Genomic DNA, 25,940 nt, shown 5'->3' on the forward strand with positions numbered 1-25,940 from the left:
AGATCCATAGTATGGAAGAATTTATGGTGAACCATATGGAAGGGATTGTGCAGAAGGAGGTTAACAGAGAAAAATTGGAAGGAAGAAGTGAAATTTTACAAAGACTCGAAAGTAGTCTCAAGGTGGATGCTCCTCAAAATAAGGATGCACCCTTGAAGAGTAAAAATGAAATTGAGGTTGATGCTCCTCAAAACGAGGACGCGCCCTCCACATCTGCATTGCACAAAGTCACGCCTTGTTCTGAGGTGGATGCTCCCACACATGGGAATGCGCCCTCGGATGCAAGAGTGGAGGTCGAGGACCCCCGAGATTTTGATTTTGACCTGGATCCCAAGATCCCCATGCCTGGCGAGAAAACGGGGCCGGCCAAAGACACAATATCTGTTCCGGTCGATAAAGATGACCCAAGCAAGGTTTTGAAGATGGGATCTCAGCTAAGCGATGAAATGAGGGAAAACCTTACCCACTTCTTGATTAAAAATCTCGATGTCTTCGCATGGAGTCATTCAGACATGGTGGGAATCGACCCAGAGGTAATGTGTCATCGATTGAACATCTTCCCTAATTGCACGGGCATACGACAAAAGCGTCGCCTGGTGAGCGTGGAAAGGGCGATAACATTAAAAGAGGAGGTAGACCGGCTGTTGGAAGTGGGGTTGATCAAAGAATCCTTCTACCCCGAGTGGCTAGCAAATCCAGTGCTTGTGAAAAAGTCGAACGGGAAGTGGAGGACATGTGTAGATTTCAAAGATCTCAACAAGGCCTGTCCAAAGGATAGTTTCCCACTCCCGAAAATTGATCAGTTGGTTGTCGCGATGGCAGGGCATGCCTTGCTAAGCTTTATGGATGCATACTCTGGTTACAACCAAATTCCCATGTATGGTCCCGATCAGGAGCATACATCCTTCATCACTGATAGGGGGCTATACTGTTACATAGGGATGCCGTTTGGGTTAATCAATGCTGGCGAAACCTACCATCAGTTGGTAAACATGATGTTCAAGAACCAGATTGGGAGAACCATGGAGGTGTATGTGGATGATATATTGGTAAAATACAAGGAGTCAAATGACCATATCAAGCACTTAAGGGAATTGTTTGATATTTTGAGGGAGTTTCGCGAAGTTGAATCCACAAAAGTGTGTATTCGGCGTGGAGTCGGGCAAGTTTCTTGGGTTCATCGTCAATCATAGGGGAATTGAAGCCAATCCCACAAAGATCAAGGCACTGCTGGATATGAAATCACCCACCAATATGAAACAAGTGCAAAGTTTAACTGGGAGGATCACCGCGTTGAATAGATTTGTTTCCAAATCATCCGACAAATGCAAGAAAATCTTTAAGGCAATTAAATTGGCAGGGAAAGACTTCGTATGGACACCAGAATGTGAAGAGGCCTTTAGAAAGATCAAGGAACAACTGGGAAACCCTCCCATATTGTCAAAACTATTAGATGAAGAATCTCTAATATTGTACCTTGCAGTGTCTGAGTATTCAATCAGCGTTGTTCTGGTAAGAGAGGAAGATGGGCAATAGTCGCCTGTATATTATGATGTGGCAGGGAGGACAGCTCGATATAAGATATCGAAGGAGCTGTTCGGTTGTAGGATGTATGAGGGATCCTCTGTGAATGACCATGTACTTAAGATGATCAATTTGATTGAACGTCTTGGACAACTTGGTTTTTTCATGGATGGGGAGCTGAGCCAAGACTTGGTCTTGCAATCACTTCCAAGTTCGTTCTAGCTGTTTGTTGTGAACTTTCATATGAATAAGCTGGATGTCAGCCTGCCTGAACTCCACAACATGTTGAAGACTGCAGAATCAAATTTTCCCCCTAAGAAGAGTTCTGTTCTTCTAATTGGTGAAGGTTCCAATCCTAAGAAAAGGAAGAAGAACCCTTCCAAGAAGAAGAAAGTAGGTGAGAAAAATCCGGTTCCACCAAAAGCTGAAGAGCCCAAGAGCAAAGCTGTTTGCTTTCACTATAACAAGGTGGGGCACTAGAAGAGGAACTACAAGGTTTACCTTACAGAATTGAAGAAGAAGAAGGGTAGTGAGACTATCGCTTCTGATTCAGGTATGTTCATGATCGAAGTTAATATGTCACTAAGTCAAATTTCTACTTGGGTATTAGATACCGCCTGTGGTTCTCATATTTGCAATTCGTTGCAGGGACTAAAGGGAAGTAGGACTCTTGAAGAAGATGAGGTGATTCTATGTATGGACAATGGAGCCAGGGTTGCCGCCATATCTGTAGGATCATTTAGTTTATATATGCCAACAGGCAAGACTATTATTTTGAATAATTATTATTACGTTCCCTCTATTGTGAGGAATATTGTTTCTATTCCTATGTTGGATTTGGATGGTTTTTCATTTATTATTAAGAATAATGAATGTTCTATTTTTAGAGATAATGTTCTTTATGGATGTGGTACTTTAAATAATGGTCTGTATGTATGTGACGTAGAGCATAATTTACTTCAGATTGAACAAACTAATAAAAGAAAAAGGGATGATGAAAATCTCACTTTCTTGTGGCACTGCAGACTTGGTCATATTAGTGAAAATAGACTGCAGACATTACATAAGGAAGGGTTACCTGACCCCTTTGATTTTGAATCGTATCCTACATGCGAGTCTTGTCTATTGGGTAAAATGACCAAATCTCCATTTAGTGGACATGGAGAGAGGGCTGCAGATTTGCTAGGATTGGTACACACAGATGTATGTGGACCAATGTCTACGCAAGCCATGGGTGGATTTTCATCTTCATTACTTTCATAGATGATCGATCTAGATTCGGATATGTGTATTTGATGAAACACAAGTCTGAAGCCTTTGAAAAGTTCAAAGAATATAAGCATGAGGTGGAGAAACAAACCAAACATAGTATTATAACTCTTCGATCAGATCGAGGTGGTGAATACTTGAATGGCGAGTTTCTAGATTATCTCAAAGAAAATGGTATAGTCTCCTAGTGGACTCCTCCATATACTCCACAGTTGAATGGGGTATCTGAAAGGAGAAATCAAACTTTGTTAGACATGGCTCGGTCCATGATGAGCTGGAATCTCGATCCGTAAAATGTAATTTTATGGGATATCCTAAAGAGACTTTAGGGTATTACTTTTACACCGATCATAGGGTGTTTGTCTCCAGACATGCTACCTTCTTGGAAAAACAGTTTATCCTTGAAGTAAACAGTGGGAGCAAGATTGAACTTGATGAAGTTCAAGAAGTACAAACTACTATGTTTCAAGTGGAAACACCTATTCAGACTGAACAACCTTCTGTGGAACAGCCCATTCGTAGGACAGGGAGAGTGTCTCACCAACCTGAGAGGTATTATGGCCTTATCATTGAGAATGAAAATGAGTTGTCAATCATTGATGATGACGACCCTCTGACCTATAATGAGGCTATGAGTAGTTATGACTCAGAGAAATGGCATAGTGCCATGAAATCCGAAATGGAATCTATGTATACCAACCAAGTATGGACTCTGGTTGAGGCGCTTGAAGGTGTTAAGCCTATTGGGTGCAAGTAGGTATACAAAAGAAAGATTGGAGCAGATGGCCAGGTGGAGACCTATAAGGCCAGGCTCGTGGCAAAAGGATTCAAACAAAGGCAAGGGATTGACTTTGATGAAACTTTTTCTCCTGTAGCCCTATTAAAATCAATTCGGATTTTGCTTGCGATTGCTGCTTACTACGACTATGAGATCTGGAAAATGGACGTGAAAATGACCTTCCTCAATGGGGAACTTGAAGAGGAAGTGTATATGACACAACCTAGGGTTTTCTTTCCAAGGGAAATGAACACCTAGTGTGTAAGCTGCTGCGAACCATATATGGTTTAAGGAAAGCTTCTCGTAGATGGAACATCCGTTTTGATGAGACAATCAAAGAGTTTGGTTTTATCAAAAACATAGATAAACCATGTGTCTACAAGAAGGTTAGTGGGAGCGCGGTAACATTTCTTGTATTATATGTGGATGACATACTTCTTACATGAAATGATATACCGATGCTACAATCAGTCAAAGTATGGCTATCGAAGAACTTCACCATGAAGGACTTGGGAGAAACATCCTACATTCTCGGTATGAAGATCTATAGAGATAGATCTAGAAGAATGATAGGTCTTACCCAGGGTACATACATCTAGAAAGTGCTTAAAAGTTTTAGCATGGAAAACTCCAAAAGAGGTCTCATACCGATGAGCCATGTAGTGTCCCTTTCTGTAAAGATGTCTCCTAAGACACCTGAGGAAAGAGAGCGTATGAGTAAGATTCCTTATACTTCAGCAATAGGATCTATCATGTACACGATGTTGTGTACTAGGCCTGATGTTGCTTATTCAATTAGTGCGATGAGCAGATATCAGTCCAATCCAGGTGAAGACCACTGGAAAGCAGTGAAGAACATCCTTAAGTACTTGCGAAGGACTAAGGATATTTTTCTTATTTTTGGTGGTGAATCTGAGTTGAAAATAGAGGGTTATACTGACTCTAGTTTTCAATCAGAAAGTAATGATAGCAAATCCATGTCAGGGTACGTGTTTACTCTGAATGGTGGTGTGATTAGTTGGATGAGTTCCAAACAGTCTACAATGGCTAACCCCACAGCGAAAGAAGAATATATAGCTGCAAGTGAGGCTGCAAAAGAAGCCGTTTGGATGAGGAAATTTGTTTATGAGTTGGGAGTTGTTCCTAGCATTGAAGAGCCTATTGTGTTGTATTGTGATAACAACGCAGCAATAGCACAAGCCAAGGAACCTAGATCTCATAAAAATTCCAAACATGTCCTGCAGCGCTTTCATCTGATTAGGGAGATTGTTGAAAGAGGAGATGTCAATGTCGAGAGAGTTGACACACATAACAACATAGAAGACCCTTTAACAAAGCCACTTTCTCAAAGTCACTTTGATCGTCATAAAGATAAGATGTGTATTAGAGACCAGAGTGATTGGCTTTAGTACAAGTGGGAGATTGAAAGAAATGTGTCCTAAGTCCAATCATCTATGAGGATTTAGAAATAACTTTTATGTAATCTATTTTAATTTCATTGATATTAATAAAAGACTTATTTTATTTTTATTGTGGGCTTTATCTATTTTAAGTGTTAAAATAAGATATACCACAGTTTAGAGTAAAGCTTTTTATGGATTGTGATGAGATCATAGAGACCTAAAAGATGATAACTCTAAACTTAAATAGTTCCTGGTCGTAGGATTACTAACTGGTAATTAATAATCCGAAAAGATCGGTACATACTATGCTTGCTTCATTATGAAGGATGTCTGTTCTCATAGACATTTGTGTGGTGACACTATAGCTAGTATGTAGGTGCTTATTATAGAATAAGTTCACTGAACATGACTCACACAGCTGAACAACTGATGGAGTTCACTCATATATCAGCAGATGTTCACATAGTGATAGTTGTACAAGTATCCTTAGACTTGAGATCGTTATAGTTATCTTATGTACACTGAACTATACTTTGGTTTAGTTCTTAATCTCCAGGAATAATAATAAGGGCTCTACTGGGTGTAGGAATTTGTACACGAAGATAATGTATGATCAATAAAGGATCTACCCCTTTCAGTGAAAAGAAGAGAATGTTCAATGCTGATCCACTTATGCTAGTTCAGGAATCTCTGGCCAGAGTGAATGAAATTAGAAAGTAGTTTCTAATTCACAGTAATTAGAACTAAGCATAGTGAATGGGAAAGCATATGATTAAATAAGATAGGCTTGACATGAGTTCCATGCCTTGTATTTAATCATGACATTGCAGGGTAGAAGGAATTAATTGTACGGTAACTATTCACTGAATAGGTTCTTGGTATTCTAAGCAGTGAATTCGTATTATCCGGATAGTCGCGATATGCTGAGAAGTATCCCTCACGATGTAGAATAAACATGATTAATTTATTAATTAATCATATTTAATAAATTAGAGAATTTATATAAATAATGATAAAATAGTTTTATTATTATTTATTTCTACTACCGGCTTAATATTGAACCTACAGGGTCACACCATAAAAGAGAATGATTTAATGGTGGAGGAATTAATTAATAATGGCTAGTAATTATTTATTTGTGAAATAAATAATTAATCAACAAATTTAATAATTGATTAAATGAGATTTAATTAATTATAAATTAATTAAGAAAAGTTCTTAATATTATTAATTAAGAATTTAATTTTGGAAATTAAATCAAGTGAAAGGATTATTTTTCTAAAGTGTTTAGAAAATGGATTAATGATTAAAAGGTGTTTTAATTATTAGTTAATTGCTTAATAAGAAGAATCAATTAAAGGGTTAATAATAATAATATTTTATGGGAAAATTTTCAGTTGAAAATTTTGCCTATAAATATATTATTATAAACCCTATTTTGCCTTAACCTAAAAAAGGTTAAGCAAACCCTAATTCTCCCACCCCTTCCTCCTCCATTACATTGATCTCTTGGTGGATACCGGTGGAGTGTTTCACACTTGAGGAACAACTGCTAGGGATCTCCGCTCATCGTTCTTGGATCGCTATTAAAGGTTAGTAATCGATCCCTCGATTTATTCATGATTTATATGCGATTATATGGATTTTATATCAAGAAAAATGGTTTACCATGCTTCTGTGATGTATCAAATCCTTCAATGGTATCAGAGCTTAGGTTGTATGCATATAGATCTGTGATAAAAATTTCAGAATTTTATGATCTTGTATGAATTTATTATGATTTTTGCAAGTTATATCATTGATTAATTATGATTGACTAGAAATTGTTTCTCAAAATTGTTTTGACTGTAGATCTGGGTTCTACAAGTGTTGTTGATCGTCTGGGTATTTTTTTCATAATTTTCTGATGAGTGGATTAATTATAATGATTTTTTGAATTTGTTTTAATTAAAATTCGTAATTAAATATTATGTATATATGTGTAATCTGTTATGTATATATATATATATATATTATATGCTGATGGAAATCAAAAAGGTTGTACTGATATTGGTGGCACATCGTTCAGTAGGCGGCGGCAGCGGCTGATTATTAATAATAATAAAAAAAAAGCTGACAGGCGCAGAAGAAGGAGCACGTGGGAAAGGGGTGTCGCGCATTCCGGGAATGCGTTACACCCAGTGGCGCATTCACGGAATGCGTTACACCTTTTAATGGCTTAAAAGGGTTGTAACGCATTACCGGAATGCGTTAAAGGGCTTGTAACGCGTTCCTGTAATGCATTACAGCCCATCTATTTTTTTATTTTTGATTTCTGGGAGTTTCGTAACTCCATTTTGGGCGTGCAATATATCGTTGGATTCTTTTTTCTGAGACGGATCTAATGGAGTGGTCAAATTCTTTTATATAAAAGTTTTGAACTTTTTATATTCCCGAAAGTGTTTTAAAGCATTTTTTAATTGTTTTAATTGCTTTTAAATGCTATAATAAATTCATACATCATTATATCAATGTGTGACATGATAATTGCTTGCATGCTTACTTATTTATTTATTTTTTATATATGAGATATATGCCTATGTTTACCATGCGATGATAGATTTAGGTGAACTTAAATCAATATAAGGCGTGCTCTAGAAAATCTAGAATATGAATCATTTCTTGCCTTAACAATAATATTATGAATACAATCATGAGATTCTTGTGTTTATGAAACACGTAATTTAATATGAATTTTTAATATTGAGAGAAAGGATGATTCTGTCAAAAGCAGATTTCTATCTGTGAGAAAGGGGTATTAAGTGAGGCCTCTTGACAATGCTCCCCCCGATCTGGGAATCATCAGATTATCGATTATTGATTTGAAATATTTAATTTAAAAGGAAGAATCTCTTTATAATATTATTATGATTATAACATTATATAATCCCTCTAAAATTAAATAATATCAAGTAGTAACTGGCCAATGACACACAACGGGCTTGTGTCGGTCAAAGCCTTCCAACATGGTAGAAAGTAGTTCTTATTTTTGAATCATTGTCGTTCGTTCTACAGCCGAGGGCTTTGATTTCAAAATAAGAAATACTTGTATATTATATAGAGATGTGTGCATTGAATTAGAATCTAAAGGTCGTTATGTGTTGCAGCCGTGGGCCGTTGGAGACTGATTCAATTGTATGAAATGTTGGGTTAGACTTGACTTAGAATATTGAGTCTGTCATCCTACAACCATGACTCAATTATTTAAAAGGCTAAAGTTTTATTAGGGAATAACATAAGATGTAATTGACAAGAGTTGTTTTCCTTTTGAACATCACATGACGTTTCATGCTATAGCCGAGGTTGTGTGATGGAATGTAGGATCCCTATTCCCTCTAGCATTATGAATGCTTAATTTTCACTTATGGGTTGTATAAATTAGATAAACTAGTGGGAGCCACTTATGAATAAAGACCCGATTCATATAGTGTTTTGAAATGAAATTGAATATTTGCTAAGTGTTGTTATGTGTTCATCATTTACAGATTTACTATATACGTTATGTCTTCTGCACTATCACTCCGGAGCATACTAGATGCTCACCAGTTGACTGGTCCTAATTTTGCTGACTGGCTTCGAAACTTGAGAATTGTTCTCAGGGTTGAGAAGTTGGAATTAGTGCTTAACTCACCTAAGCCTACTGAACCTGCTAACGATGCACATAATGATGAACATATTGTGTATCGTAAGTGGATAGATGATACAAATGTTGCTCAATGCATCATGCTAGCTTCCATGAACACTGAGCTACAGAAGCAACATGAGCATATGGATGCTCACACTATCCTTATACATCTACAAGAGTTGTATGATGTGGCAGGGAGGACAACTCGATATGAGATATCGAAGGAGCTGTTTGGTTGTAGGATGTCTGAGGGATCATCCGTGAATGACCATGTACTTAAGATGATCAATTTGATTGAACGTCTTGGACAACTTGGTTTTGCCATGGATGGGGAGCTGAGCCAAGAATTGGTCTTGCAATCACTTCCGAGTTCGTTCTCGCAGTTTGTTGTGAACTTTCACATGAATAAGCTGGATGTCAGCTTGCCTGAACTCCACAACATGTTCAAGACTGCGGAATCGAATTTCCCCCCTAAGAAGAGTTCTGTTCTTCTAATTGGTGAAGGTTTCAATCCTAAGAAAAGGAAGAAGAACCCTTCCAAGAAGAAGAAAGTAGGTGAGAAAAAGCCGGTTCCACCAAAAGCTGAAGACCCCAAGAGCAAAGCTGTTTGCTTTCACTATAACAAGGTGGGGCACTGGAAGAGGAACTGCAAGGTTTACCTTGCAGAATTGAAGAAGAAAAAGGGTAGTGAGACTACCGCTTCTGATTCAGGTATGTTCATGATCGAAGTTAATATGTCACTAAGTCAAATTTGTACTTGGGTATTAGATACCGCCTGTGATTCGCATATTTGCAATTCGTTGCAGGGACTAAAGGGAAGTAGGACTCTTGAAGAAGATGAGGTGATTCTACGTATGGGCAATGGAGCAAGGGTTGCCGCCATATCTGTAGGATCATTTAGTTTACATATGCGTACGGGCAAGACTATTATTTTGACTAATTGTTATTACGTTCCCTCTATTGTGAGAAATATTGCTTCTATTCCTATGTTGGATTTGGATGGTTTTTCATTTATTATTAAGAATAATGAATGTTCTATTCTTAGAGATAATGTTCTTTATGGACGTGGTACTTTAAATAATGGTCTGTATGTATGTGACGTAGAGCATAATTTACTTCAGATTGAACAAACTAATAAAAGAAAAATGGATGATGAAAATCTCACTTTCTTGTGGCACTGCAGACTTTGTCATATTAGTGAAAATAGACTGCGGACATTGCATAAGGAAGGGTTACTTGACCCCTTTGATTTTGAATCATATCCTACGTGCGAGTCTTGTCTATTGGGTAAAATGACCAAATCTCCATTTAATGGACATGGAGAGAGGGCTACAGATTTGCTAGGATTGGTATACACAGATGTATGTAGACCAATGTCTACGCATACCATGGGTGGATTTTCATACTTCATTACTTTCATAGATGATCGATCTAGATTCGGATTTGTGTATTTGATGAAACACAAGTCTGAAGCCTTTGAAATGTTCAAAGAATAGAAGAATGAAGTGGAGAAACAAACCAAACATAGTATTATAACTCTTCAATCATATCGAGGTGGTGAATACTTGAATGGAGAGTTTCTAGATTATCTCAATGAAAATGGTATAGTCTCTCAGTGGACTCCTCCATATACTCCACAGTTGAATGGGGTATCTAAAAGGAGAAATCGAACTTTGTTAGACATGGTTCGGTCCATGATGAGCTATGCGAATCTTCCAGTATTCCTATGGGGTTATGTATTGGAAACATCAGCATATTTACTGAATAAGGTGCCTTCCAAATCTGTTCCTCAAACTCCATATGAGATATGGAAAGAAAGGAAACCGAGTCTTAAACATGTTAAGATTTGGGTATGTCTAGCTTATGTCGAGAAAGTTGACCGAAATAAGCTGGAAACTCGATCCGTAAAATGTAATTTTGTGGGATATCCTAAAGAGACTTTAGGGTATTACTTTTATACCGATCATAGGGTGTTTGTCTCCAGACATGCTACATTCTTGGAAAAGCAGTTTATCCTTGAAGTAAACAGTGGGAGCAAGATTGAACTTGATGAAGTTCAAGAAGCACAAACTACTACGGTTCAAGTGGAAACACCAATTCAGACTGAACAACCTTCTGTGGAACAACCCATTCGTAGGACAGGGAGAGTGTCTCGCCAACCTGAGAGGTATTATGGCCTTGTCATTGAGAATGATAATGAGTTGTCAATCATTGATGATGATAACCCTGTGACCTATAATGAGGCTATGAGTAGTGTTGACTCAGAGAAATGACATAGTGCCATGAAATCCAAAATGGAATCTATGTATACCAACCAAGTATGGACTCTGGTTGAGGCGCCTGAAGGTGTTAAGCCTATTGGGTGCAAGTGGGTATACAAAAGAAAGATTGGAGCAGATGGCCAGGTGGAGACCTATAAGGCCAGGCTCATGACAAAAGGATTCAAACAAAGTCAAGGGATTGACTTTGATGAAACTTTTTCGCCTGTAGCCCTATTAAAATCAATTCGGATTTTGCTTGCGATTGCTGCTTATTACGAGTATGAGATTTGGAAAATGGACGTGAAAACGGCCTTCATCAATGGGGAACTTGAAGAGGAAGTGTATATGATATAGCCAGAGGGTTTTATTTCCAAGGGAAATGAACACCTAGTGTGTAAGCTGCTGCGAACCCTTTATGGTTTAAGGCAAGCTTCTCGTAGATGGAACATCCGTTTTGATGAGACAATCAAAGAGTTTGGTTTTATCAAAAATATAGATGAACTATGTGTCTACAAGAAGGTTAGTGGGAGCGCGGTAACATTTCTTGTAATGTATATGGATGACATACTTCTTATAGGAAATGGTATACCGATGCTGCAATCAGTCAAAGTATGGCTATCGAAGAACTTCACCATGAAGGACTTGGGAGAATCATCCTACATTCTCGGTATGAAGATCTATAGAGATAGATCTAGAAGAATGATAGGTCTTACCCAGGGTACATACATCCAGAAAGTGCTTAAAAGGTTTAGCATGGAAAACTCCAAAAGAGGTCTTATACCGATGAGCCATGGAGTGTCCCTTTCCGGAAAGATGTCTCCTAAGACACCTGAGGAAAGAGAGCGTATTAGTAAGATTCCTTATGCTTCAGCAAGAGGATCTATCATGTACGCGATGTTGTGTACTAGGCCTGATGTTGCTTATTCAATTAGTGTGACGAGCAGATATTAGTCCAATCCAGGTGAAGACCACTGGAAAGTAGTGAAGAACATCCTTAAGTACTTGCGAAGGACTAAGGATATTTTTCTTGTTTTTGGTGGTGAATCTGAGTTGAAAATAGAGGGTTATACTGACTCTAGTTTTCAATCAGAAAGTGATGATAGCAAATCCATGTCAGGGTACGTGTTTACTCTGAATGGTGGTGCGATTAGTTGGAAGGGTTCCAAACAGTCTACAACGGCTGACTCCACAGCAGAAGCAGAATATATAGCTGCAAGTGAGGCTGCGAAAAAAGCCGTTTGGATGAGGAAATTTGTTTCTTTGTTGGGAGTTGTTCCTAGCGTTGAAGAGCCTATTGTGTTGTATTGTGATAACAACGCAGCAATAGCACAAGCCAAGGAACCTAGGTCTCATAAAAATTCCAAACATGTCCTGCGGCACTTTCATCTGATTATTGAGATTGTTGAAAGAGGAGATATCAACGTCGAGAGAGTTGATACACATAACAACATAGCAGACCCATTAACAAAGCCACTTTCTCAAAGTCACTTTGATCGTCATAAAGATAAGATGGGTATTAGATACCAGAGTGATTGGCTTTAGTACAAGTGGGGGATTGAAAGAGATGTGTCCTAAGTCCAATCATGTATGAGGATTTAGGAATAACTTTTATGTAATCTGTTTTGATTTCATTGATATTAATAAAAGACTTATTTTGTTTTTATTGCGGGCTATATCTATTTTAAGTGTTTAAATAAGATATACCACAATTTAGAGTAAAGCTTTTTATGGATTGTGATGAGATCATAATAATGAGACCTAAAAGATGATAACTCTAAACTTAAATAGTTCCTGGTCCTAGGATTACTAACTGGTAATTAATAATCCGCAAAGATCGGTACATACTATGCTTGCTTCATTGTGAAGGATGTCTGTTCTCATAGACATTTGTGTGGTGACACTATAGCTTGTATCTAGGTGCTTATTATAGAATAAGTTCACTGAACATTACTCACACAGCTGAACAACTGATGGAGTTCACTCACGTGTCAGCAGATGTTCACATAATGATAGTTGTACAAGTATCCTTAGACTTGAGATCGTCATAATCATCTTGTATACACTGAACTATACTTTGGTTTAGTTCTTAGTCTCCAGGGACAATAATCAGGGCTCTACTGGGTGTAGGAATTTGTACACGAAGATATTGTATGATCAATAAAGGATCTACCCCTTCCAGTGAAAGGAAGAGAATATTCAATGCTGATCCACTTATGCTAATTCAGGAATCTCTGGCCAGAGTGAATGAAATTAGAAAGGAGTTTCTAATTCACATTAATTAGAACTAAGCATAGTGAATGGGAAAGCATATGATTAAATAAGATAGGCTTGACACGAGTTCCATGCCTTGTATTTAATCATGACATTGCAGGGTAGAAGGAATTAATTGTACGGTAACTATTCACTGAATAGGTTCTTGGTATTCTAAGGAGTGAATTTGTATTATCCGGATAGTCGCGATATGCTGAGAAGTATCCCTCACGATGTAGAATAAACATGATTAATTTATTAATTAATCATATTTAATAAATTAGAGAATTTATATAAATAATGATAAAATAGTTTTATTATTATTTATTTCTACTACCGGCTTAATATTGAACCTACATGGTAACACCATAAAAGAAAATGATTTAATGGTGGAGGAATTAATTAATAATGGCTGGTAATTATTTATATGTGAAATAAATAATTAATTAGCAAATTTAATAATTGATTAAATGAGATTTAATTAATTATAAAGTAATTAAGAAAAGTTCTTAATATCATTAATTAAGAATTTAATTTTTGGGAATTAAATCAAGTGAGAGAATTATTTTTCTAAAGTGTTTAGAAAAGGGATTAATGATTAAAAGGTGTTTTAATTATTAGTTAATTGGTTAATAAGAATAATCAATTAAAGGGTTAATAATAATAATATTTTATGGGAAAATTTTCAGCTGTAAATTTTGCCTATAAATATACTATTATAAACCCTATTTTGCCTTAACTTAAAAAAGGTTAAGCAAACCCTAATTCTCCCACCCCTTCCTCCTCCATTACATTGATCTCTTGGTGGATATCAGTGTAGTGCTTCACACTTGGGGAGCAGCTGCTAGGGATCTCCGCTCTTCGTTCTTGCATCGCTATTAAAGGTTAGTAATCGATCCCTCGATTTATTCACGATTTATATGTGATTATATGGATTTTATATCAAGAAAAATGTTTTACCATGCTTCTGTGATGTATAAAATCCTTCAACGGCCATACTTCCAGGCCCATGGAATTGAAGTCCGTACAGCACATCCGCTATGGCAAGTCCTTCACAAGCCAGAATCATCGGGGAGAAGGTTGAAATGGGCTATGGAGTTGGGACAGTTTGACTTGGAATACATACCCCGTACAGCAATTAAAGAACACGCCTTAGCTGATTTCTTGTTGGAATTTGATTCTGCTGTTGATAGTAATGCTTTGGTAGTTATCCAGCCCCCTCATAATGAGGAATCTTTAGAAGAGTTCCCACTTCCCTGGTGGATCTTGCATGTAGATGGGGCAGTTAATAACGGAGGAGCAGGTGTGGGGATAGTACTCGTGTCTCCGGAAGGCCATCATCTGATGAGTGCAATTCATTTAAAATTTTATGCAACGAATAATGATGCAGAGTATGAAGCATTGATTAATGGCCTAAAGATCACTTTGGAAATGGGAGTGCAAAACCTAATTGCGAGGAGTGACTCGGAGCTGGTGGTAAATCAGGTGAATGGGGGTTTCAAGCTTGAGGACCGCGGACAAAATTGTACTTGAGGTGCATGCAACGCCTGATTGGAAAGTTCAAAGAGGTGAGGTTGGAATGTGTACCGCGGGAGAAGAACAGCAACGCAAATGCTTTGGCAAAAATGGGGTCGCAGCAGGAGGCTGTGTTGTTGGGATCTATACCTCTAGAAATCCAGGAGATCCCTAGTATCTCGGAGGTAGAGGCGATGCAAGTTAATGAGTTTCCCAAGGAAACATGGATGATGCCCATTCTTGCTTATATTCACAAGGGAGCACTCCCCGAGGATAAGTTCAAGGCTCGACGACTCCGCTACCAGGCTACAAGGTATGTGGTGTATGATGAAGTTCTGTATAAGAGAGGCTTCAATCAACCGCTGCTTAAATGCGTTGATGAAGAAGAAGGAAATTACATCTTAAGGGAGGTGCATGAAGGAATTTGTGGTAATCACTCAGGGGGTAGCTCATTGGTAATGAAGGTTTTACGCCAAGGGTACTATTGGCCTACGATGAAAGAAGATGCTGCAAATTTCATCAGAGCATGCGATCGCTGCCAACGCTTTACAAATTATTCATCTATGCCCGCGACGCTCTTAACACCTATTATGAGCCCCTGGCTATTTCCCATGTGGGGAATATATTTTATTGGAGAATTGCCCAAGGCTAAAGGGGATGTCAAGTATGCAGTGATTGCAGTGGATTACTGTAACACCCCCAGATCCGGGGTCGGGGATCCGGGTCGTCACGGTCTTTCTTTCCACAATATCACTTCACTTAATTAATAATAATAACCTTATGCTGTGACCCCACACTAACACACACACAACCCGTTATAGTCTCAGATATGAAATTTAAATAAGTACAAGTCTTTGAATCCACAATTTAAAAGTTATTACAACCCAAAATGATTACTTGATAAATTTACAGTTAATTGCCATTATCTGCCACAAGTTATAATTATACATAATTTGATTCTCAAAAATAGAATGCCTGATCTACCAATAGATCTACCTCTGCAGCTATAGCAGCCACAACATCATCGGGAAGACGCGGGACGCTTCCCACGCGCTTGCGCTGGGTCTGCTGGAGTCTGGCCATCTTTCCTAACTGTTGTTGTGTGATGAAGAAATAAAGCAAGAGTGAGCCTTACAGCTCGCAAGATAATATATAGTGATAACAATAATATAAGTATCTAAATGGATACTTACTAGAATCTTTTATCATGAGTAAGATAATTACTTACTAGATATAAGTAAAAACAAGGGATGAAGTTACCAAATACTTCACTATACTTATATCATTTATAAAGCTACTTGAACTACCACTGTTCAAAGTATAATGAGCTTTCAACAGTTCATCACATAGATGAGACTACCAGACAAGATTTGAATAGATTAAATCTTTGAAATATTATTAAAGGAAATGAAGTTATGATATACTTCATTTAGTTCTGATATATATAAATATATCCACATATACATCTTCTTTATACATTTCCTGAAAACCTCTGTCATGTAAAGTATGAACAGAATTGCAATATCCAATAAATTTGGAAAGGAAAAGAATTTGGCATAAACCAGATATCTTGCTGATCAGGCAAAGATACCCATAAGTAACCTTTTCTACTAGTAGATGGACGAATTCCCCACTGGTCATCACCCTGGTCGCAATAGGACCTTATGCTGGACTGCCACTCAGCCACTTATGCATTTGATGGACTCCCATTGAGCCACTTACACTATCATGGACGCCCACTGAGCCCATGTTGCTTATGCCGACTCAATAGATGGACTTACTTCCCGAACATTGGGTAAGTAATCAATTCATTTACCAAAACTTCAACCTTGTTGCGAATATAAAATACACCATAGAGCCCGATCCCTCAGGTTTTGAGCGAGTATTTAAATCCCCTTAAAAAGGAAGATCTTAAATATAAAAATGAGTTTTGGGATTCGCTCTAACTTTTAAAAATCATTTTGAAGACTCGAAAACACTTTATAGAGTGTTTGGAGTAAAGCTGATTTAATGAAGTAAATCAGTCCCCAGAATATTTAGAAAATGACTGAATATTATTATTTAAATAATATTCCCATAAAGAATAATCTTTATAAAAATAATTGAAGTGGAAGTATTAAAACTTATACTTGAAACGAGTATTAAATAACCAAAGATATACTTATATGAAAGTACTATCTTTATTTGAATAATCGAAAATAAGTTTGATTATTGACACCTTATTCTTTAATAAAATAAAGAATATACCTCAGCAAATAATCGGAGTCATAGATCCTCAAATGAATATTCAAATAATATTCATTAAATAATATAAACTGAGTCATAAGCCCTCGAATGAATATTCAAATAATATTCAATAAATAATATAAAAGAGTCATAAGCCCTCGAATGAATATTCAAATAATATTCAGATAAATAAATAAAAGGGTCATAAGCCCTCGAATGAATATTCAAATAATATTCAGATAAATAAATAAAAGGAGTCATAAGTCCCCGAATGAATATTCAAAATAATATTCATTTAATATAAAGGAGTCATACGCCTTCGAATAATATTCGAAATAATATTCAATAATAAAATAAAGTTAAAGTTATCGAATAAACCTTATTCGATTAATAATTTTGAAAACTATGACCATATATATATATAAGTATATATATATATATATTTATATCCATATATACAAAATCTACTCGGGATCCTCGACTCCCGGTTTTAGAAAATATTTTCACCTTTGGGTCCCTGTACTAAGGGTATATGCAAATTACCGCTATCCTCTAGCATAGGTATTATCAACTGAATCAACAGATATATATGGAAAGAATGCGAAACAGGCATGCATATATATATACCATAACAGCATGCTTCAATATATTGCATCATTTGCTAATTAACCAACATGCATCTATCGCAAGATAATGCAAATACATATATTCATCACAACAACAGTTATAACGGGTAGAAAACTTGCCTGAGCGACTTGGGGTGATAAAAGGCTCGGGACGAGTCTGGTAACCTATAAACAATAAGTAAGTTGGAATTAAACCAAAGTCACTTGTAAATCTATACTTTAACTAACTTAGACTTTAACGCTTGTTTTGCGCTTATTGATTCTCTTAAGTCACTCGAGTACCCTCGGCCCCACCATTTTTAATAAATTAACCATTACGAGTTTTAAAGCGATTCCTTCGCGAGTGTCTTACCAACTGCCTAACACTCTTACCATAATTGTTTCATATATTAATTAACCCTTTTTGGTCTTTAACCTATGTTTCAAAGTAAGGCGAGGGGAAATGATTCGTTCGCGAAACGTCGTTACTTGAAACGGTCGTTTCTCCTAAACCGTACATCGGAATCAAACGAACTACATATCAAAACGAAGCTCGTAACATGAACTATCTAAACATGGCAATGGTCATAATCTAGCAGGGAGTTCTCGGGTCCAAATGTTATGAACAAAAGCAGTCTAAAGTAAATTGGACATTACGACGGCTATGTTTACGCGATTACCAATGTTTAAACTACTCCAATTAACCACCAACCAACTCATAACCATCAATACAACAAAACTTCACCGAAACCATACCACATCAGTCCATAATCTCCAAGGTTTTCAACTCAAACAACCACAATCAAGACCTATGAACTATAATCAAGCTTCAATTACCAAAACACTTCCAAATCAAACCAAACTACTAATAATCACAATCCATGCTTCTCATTTCACAAAACCAACCATTAAACTTACTAACAAATAAATTAAAGGCTAGGGTTTGAAGTTTATACCTTCCTTGGGAGGTGTTAAGTTGCTAGGAAGCCTTAGGGAGCCTCCTACAAGCTTGATCTTTCCAAAGAAATCAAGAACACAAAGTTAGGCTTTGAAGTTTCTAAAAGTCCGATTTAAAGAACTGTAAAAATGAGGGTCTTACCATGATTATTTGGACGAGACTTGTGAACAAGAGTTATAGGTCATCTCAATACCTTTCCAATGAGCTATAGAAAACAATATTTGAGTGAGAAATTAAGGAGATACAGTAGTTTTAGTGTGCTGGTTCTGTTTTGGCCGAGAGCATGAAGAACAATGCCTTGGTTTCTTTTTGATTTTGATGAAAAATGATTTGCTTGGCTTGGTTGGTTTGATTTTTGTGTTTGTTTTAGTAAATTACCTAGTTGCCCTTGATTTTATGTGGTTCTCATTCAACCACACCTCCTTCCTTCCCATGTCATGCTTGTGTCATCCTCATGATGTCATCCTCCCCTCCTTGTCCCCTTCTCATTGGTTGGGTGACATCATCCTCTCTAATCCCTTTGATTAACTTCCTAATTGTTTGCCTAATGACCGCTGATCTGTTATACGGTTCGCTTAACTTTCGTTTTCGTTTATCGTTTGAGGGATCATACCCGGGATCTTATTACTTAGGTCCCCTTAACCTTTCTCAATACATTATATTCCTTTTTATGATCCTCTATTATAATCCTTTAATTTAAATCATTTTTATCCTGTTACCTTATATCAACTCTCTCCGTATCTAGTGTATTTCCGGGAAAAATCAAAGTGTTCGGATTTGGATTCTGACGATCTTTACATACACTTATATCCCATATAAAGTACTAATAAAATCTCAGAATATCCATATCAGAACCCCTACATAGTGTGGCATTAAAAGTTTTCTCATTCAGCAAAAACACTATTCATAAGGGTTTCAAAAATTTCCCAAAAATTGGGGTTATTACAGTCTCCCCTCCTTAAAAGGATTCCGTCCCGGAATCAGATAGAAATGAATAGGGATACCTTCTTAGTATTGCACTTTCTAACTCTCAAGTCAATTTTCCCACATTGTGGTTCTACCATCAAACTCTTACTAGTTTGATAACCCTTCTCCTAAGCACTCGTTCCTTCTTAATCTATACCCTTCCTGGTTGCTCCATATAGGTTACGTCTGGTTGCATGTCTATGCGCTCCTATGCCCCTATTTATCTGGCATCTGAATTACACTTCCTTAACACTGATACGTGAGACACGTTACGACCTGCTACATGTTCGGGGTTAGGGCTAGCTCCTATGCTATCCTCCCAATACGTCTTAATATATCCAAGGGTCCAACAATTCGTGAACTTAGCTTTCATTTCTTTCCGAACCTCATCCTTCCTTTCCAAGGAAATACCTATAACAACACTAGGTCCCCTATTTCATACTCTTTTTCCTTTCGTGTCAAATCAACATACTTATCATGTCCATCTTGGGCTACTACCAGCCGTCCTCTGATTAGATCTATCATATCCTTGGTCCTTTGGACTACTGCGGGTCCGAGCATCTTGCGCTCTACAACTTCATCCTAACATAAGGGAGATCGACATTGTCTTCCCTCAAGGATCTCATAAGGCGATACCTCAATACTGACATATGATCTATTGTCGTAAAAAAACTCAACCCGTGTTAAGTGATCATTCCAATTTCTTTCAAGTCTATTGCACGGACTCTCATTATAGCTTTTAGCATTAGAGCTTTTGCTTCTCACTACCCATCCTTTTTCCCAGTTCGTAGTCGCTACTATCTTCCGTTCCTAATATTATACTAGTTATACTTTTGCTCGTTAGCGTTCTATAACCTTTTAATAACCACGTCAACCTTAGTATCACGAATGTGTTTCCATTCCGAATACTACCACAACTTTATTACTCCTTTTTCAGCTGTTTCTATTTCCCAAAGTTTGATCAATCAAATAGAAGTAAAGGAATTTGTTGAGAGATCACTATGATCCTGAACACTTGTTATATCGCATAGTTAGTACATAAGGTGGCCAACCTTTAGTACTTGACAAGCAATTAAACAATAGTTGGTATCCTACTAGGCTTCTATCACACAGATAGACAGTCATTCGGCAATACCTCCCCTTCTGGAAGGGTTGTTCTTCTCAACTTACATGAAATGAAAAGAAGAGAAAAGAACGAACTGAAGAGAATTGTATATATAAAAAAAAAAAATATACTGCCACAAAATATCTGGCTTGGAACCTACCTCTGAACTATAGAGGTTTGTCATAGGAGAACAAAACATATATGTATTTATATCAACATCAAGTATTATAGCATCCTATTTCACATGCCTAAATATTTTTGCTATTTCGTCCATCATTCTATGGACCCATGCTCTTCCTCGAGCTTATACACAATCACCTTTGAAACTCCCTCGACATCGAAAATCGAATCTGGGATCTCATTCTATACATCATCGTTACTAGAATTCTATGCTTGCACCGCAACCTTCCTCGTATAATAATACGACTCTCTATTGATAAGAAAGAATAATAATTCACTAGGTAGATACTCTACTTAATTAGTCTATCAATGATAACTTATACACTACCACGACCCGATTAGTGGTACTCAATCTCAACACCCATTCCAATACAACTCTCACGGTTGTAATCAGCTCATTACTCGCAGAATCATTGCTGCCTTACTATGGTCCACCACTGACCTACTGTAGTCATTCATTTTCCATGAAGTCTTAATAGCTAACCATACGGAGTCCATACATCTCGTATCTAATTCTCCTAAGGAGTTAACATAACCACCAATCACAATTCATGAAGAACACTCCAAACTCTGACGTACTTTCATGACATGAAGTAGATAAAATTGCAGAAGAGTTTCAATCAAAGCAACGATAGCAGGTTAATACCATTCTTAATCATATGCCTTAAATAGAAGACTTAACTCAAAGGTTCGTCTAGTCCTTTTTAAAACATGGTCCTGGCTTATCTCAAGATAGGACCTCCTAAGATAGATAGCCCGCTCATGGCGATTACACGAATTAAACCTTTACCAACTACTATTACGGTTGGGTATTGCACAGTCATCAGAAGGAATGTCAATCTTCCAAACATAATACAACCTTCACAGTTTTAACCATCCTCACTGTATTATTTTGGCACAAGCGCCTATAATTATCCTCTTACCTTTAAAGTGTCGGCCACCTCTTTGGCCTTTCCTGATAGTAAAATTTCCTTACAGTCAATTTCATTTTAACCACTTTCACAAATTTTCTACCCTATTTCCGATCACTGCTTGAGTGAAGATGTTTTCCTTAAAATCTGATAAGTAAAAAAAAAATCACCATTTTTCCATAAGTTATTGCCTCAGTCTTTAGAGGTTAATCACTGTCATGACTGACTCTCAATCATAATTAGAACATCTTTTATCTTAAGTCCTAATTGCCCTGAATAATCTCGACCATTACTGGTTCGATCCATACTTTCTCGTGGTTTAACACGTGCCCCACTTGGCAACACTATAATTACGTCATATTTCCTTTATCCACATTTCTATTCTTGAGAATTTTGAATATTACCTTTCTCCTTGTAAAACCTCTAAGGTTATCCTTGAATCGTTCCTCCTGTATTCCCTAGATACAGGGCATATCAAAATACCATATACTAATACTAGAATCATTGTCTATATACTTTTGAAAAAAAAATTCTTCACTGATTCTTTAAAGGTTGTTATTACCTTAATCCTTTCCAATTCATACTGTCAAATTTCATACTATCCCTATTAAGGGTGAAATGCCAACCTTTATGCATTCCTCTAGGATTCATTTTAAGTTACCGATGTTCTATCCTTAATTCCACCTTTGAAAAGGTACATGCATCCATCCATGGATAAACCAAGTCATATATCCTTGATAGATTATCTTCTTCATCATTCCCACCTCGATAGTCTATACCTAACTTCATAATAGCATCCTTATTCAAATTGAGGTCAATCCATATGGCCTCCAAAAGATAACAATGGTCATCCGCTTTTCTTTCCTGATTTGGTAATGATAACATGGATGTTCTGGAAGATATTGGTCATGTTCAACGTGAACTTCTTCTTAATAATTCCTTATTTACTTTTGTTGTTTATCTCAACAGTCACCTCAATGTTGGGATACCTCTCATACCTGGCGTCTCCCTTTCTGAGTATCGAGCCACCGGTCTTACATTTCACATTATTGAAGGTCACTTCCTTCATCCAATTTTCCTACTTTCTTACTTTCTTGTCTCCTTAGTCTATCCGCGTCTTATTATTTATCCTTCGAACTATCTAAAGGTTTCCTTGAATCCTCCCAACTTAAAGGGGATAAAATGTACATAACTCGTATGCCTTCAACCATCAACTTTAACTCATGGTGAATCACCCTCATCCTGACGATTACATACTTTTCTATGTCTATTGCTACGAGTCTTTAGGGTTTCCTCATACCCAACTCCCTTATCATACCTCAAACTCTATTGCCTTTATATTCCTTTCCACTTCAGTTTCTTTTTATTTTCCTTTCTCTTATCATTATTTCATGAACTAACACAACATAAGTATTGATTCCAAACATCCCGTCATTCTGGATCCGTGTCCTCAGAACGAATCTTGATAACTTTTACAACTTAGATTCATAATTCATCATACTCATCCACTTTTGTTCTAGCTCCAAAGCTTTTACACTATCTCCTTATCTTTGGGAATTACTTTCCCGAAAACAATTGACTGAACTTAAATCAGTTTATTCTAACCTCTGGCTCCGTGCCTTTCTTGGTCTTTCACCAGCGGGTGGTCTCTCTCTTAGGAGGGTAAGTGACAAAAACAGTCTTTTGTGGTTCGTCAATCATTCAGAATCTCAAATGATTCCTCTATTTCCTTTAGCCAGGCTCTTGCCTCGACTAGGTCAACCTGTTCCTTAGAACTCTGAGAGCTTAGAGACTTAAAGGTCCTGAAAGAATTTCCTATCGCATTGTTTCCTCAAGGTGGTGGTTGGGGATAATAGTCTAAGTTCTGTCTAGACAGGTCCATGAATTGCCGTATAGGAGTACCGTCTCGGGTCTCCTTTCCTTACTCGACTTTCTGTTTCCTTAGTATGAAATGTTTCATCCTACTCCCCATAATTAGGGTCATCTTTTAATTTAAAATCCTCATTTTCCACTCCATTATGTCATGGGTTCCTTCTATCTTGATGGCGACCTCCCTGACTATCACGTTCAGGGTTTGCTCTAAATCTTATTCCTTAAACTATGGCTCTCATCTAAGTTCTCATCCTTACGCTCTTGAACTTTCGGAACCCAAATTCTATAGGAATACCTCATTATTCCCTTATCATCTTTCTCTGGCACCGTATGCTCTTTTCCAATAATTCGGTCTCTATTGCAATCTCAAACAGCTTTTCGGTACCGGCTCCGGTTACCTTCACTACTATTTCCAAAATCTCTTATAAACTCTCCCAAAGATATTATCATCTTGAGTCTCTCCTTTTTACTAAGGGCATCAGCCACCACATTGGATTTCCCCGAATGATAAAGAATCTCCCAATCATTATTCTTGATTAGCTCTAACTGCCTCCTCTGGCATATGTTGAGCTCTTTCTACGTGAAAATGTACTAGAGCACTTATGGCTTAGGTAATTCTCGCACTTCTCTCCATACAAGTAGTGCCTCCAATCTTTAGGGTAAAACTATTGCCACGAGCCTAAGCTCATGGGCGGGGATATCGAATTTCATATTACCTTAATTGTCTTGACATGTACGCGATTACCTTACCGTGCTGCATAAGCACGCACCCAAAGCCCTTGTGTGAAGCGTCAGTACACTTCACAAAATCTCCTTTTCCATCCGGCAATGCCAGCATAGGGGCCATCACCAACCTCTGTTTCAGTTCTTGAAAGCTGTTCTCGCATTTCTCTGTCCATTTGAACTTCTCAGTCTTACGAGTAAGCCGCGTTAAAGGGGTTACTATCTTTACAAACTTGAACGAACCTCCGGTAGTGATCGGCCAATCCTACCTCTGGTAGTCGACCTAACCATGGTCATCAATTCATCAGTGGTCCTTTATCCAATCTTGTCAGGATCCTCCATGGGATCCTCCTCAACAACTATCCCTTCTAGGACAACATCCTCAACCGCTACATCCTCAATATCAACATCATCCGGTCCTGCATTAGGACACTCTATTGGATCAACAATCCGATCTCCAATTAGTAATAAAACATCATCGCGCTGTTGCTCCTCAACCTCAGGGTTCGGAGTCCCGCTTCCATATACGATAACGAACTACGCTCCTATCACGATATTTATAAGGGTTCCCATAAGGGTTTTAACTGTCAGTACTACATTAGGTAGCCCGACTATGAACTTGGCAAGAGTTCTTATTATCTTTGTGAACTTATTATCTTAACGTCACATCATCTCTGAGGTTTATAACGCTTAGCTCCGATACCACTTCTGTAACACCCCCAGATCCGGGGTCGGGGATCCGGGTCGTCACGGTCTTTCTTTCCACAATATCACTTCACTTAATTAATAATAATAACCTTATGCTGTGACCCCACACTAACACACACCACAACCCGTTATAGTCTCAGAGATGAAATTTAAATAAGTACAAGTCTTTGAATCCACAATTTAAAAGTTATTACAACCCAAAATGATTACTTGATAAATTTACAGTTAATTGCCATTATCTGCCACAAGTTATAATTATACATAATTTGATTCTCAAAAATAGAATGCCTGATCTACCAATAGATCTACCTCTGCAGCTATAGCAGCCACAACATCATCGGGAAGACGCGGGACGCTTCCCACGCGCTTGCGCTGGGTCTGCTGGAGTCTGGCCATCTTTCCTAACTGTTGTTGTGTGATGAAGAAATAAAGCAAGAGTGAGCCTTACAGCTCGCAAGATAATATATAGTGATAACAATAATATAAGTATCTAAATGGATACTTACTAGAATCTTTTATCATGAGTAAGATAATTACTTACTAGATATAAGTAAAAACAAGGGATGAAGTTACCAAATACTTCACTATACTTATATCATTTATAAAGCTACTTGAACTACCACTGTTCAAAGTATAATGAGCTTTCAACAGTTCATCACATAGATGAGACTACCAGACAAGATTTGAATAGATTAAATCTTTGAAATATTATTAAAGGAAATGAAGTTATGATATACTTCATTTAGTTCTGATATATATAAATATATCCACATATACATCTTCTTTATACATTTCCTGAAAACCTCTGTCATGTAAAGTATGAACAGAATTGCAATATCCAATAAATTTGGAAAGGAAAAGAATTTGGCATAAACCAGATATCTTGCTGATCAGGCAAAGATACCCATAAGTAACCTTTTCTACTAGTAGATGGACGAATTCCCCACTGGTCATCACCCTGGTCGCAATAGGACCTTATGCTGGACTGCCACTCAGCCATTTATGCATTTGATGGACTCCCA

At 37.3% G+C, this 25,940-nt stretch overlaps 1 protein-coding gene across 1 annotated transcript; it reads left to right on the top strand.

Moving 5' to 3' along the window:
- The first annotated feature begins 1,254 nt into the window (after positions 1–1,254).
- Positions 1,255–14,682, top strand: LOC141714753 (uncharacterized). The gene is made up of 2 exons (XM_074518254.1): positions 1,255–1,512; positions 14,155–14,682. The coding sequence occupies exons 1-2, from the start codon at positions 1,255–1,257 to the stop codon at positions 14,680–14,682; spliced, it is 786 nt and encodes a 261-aa protein (XP_074374355.1).
- The last annotated feature ends 11,258 nt before the right edge of the window (positions 14,683–25,940 follow it).

This window comes from Apium graveolens, chromosome 3, assembly GCF_009905375.1.
Source record: "Apium graveolens cultivar Ventura chromosome 3, ASM990537v1, whole genome shotgun sequence".
NCBI lineage: Eukaryota > Viridiplantae > Streptophyta > Magnoliopsida > Apiales > Apiaceae > Apium > Apium graveolens.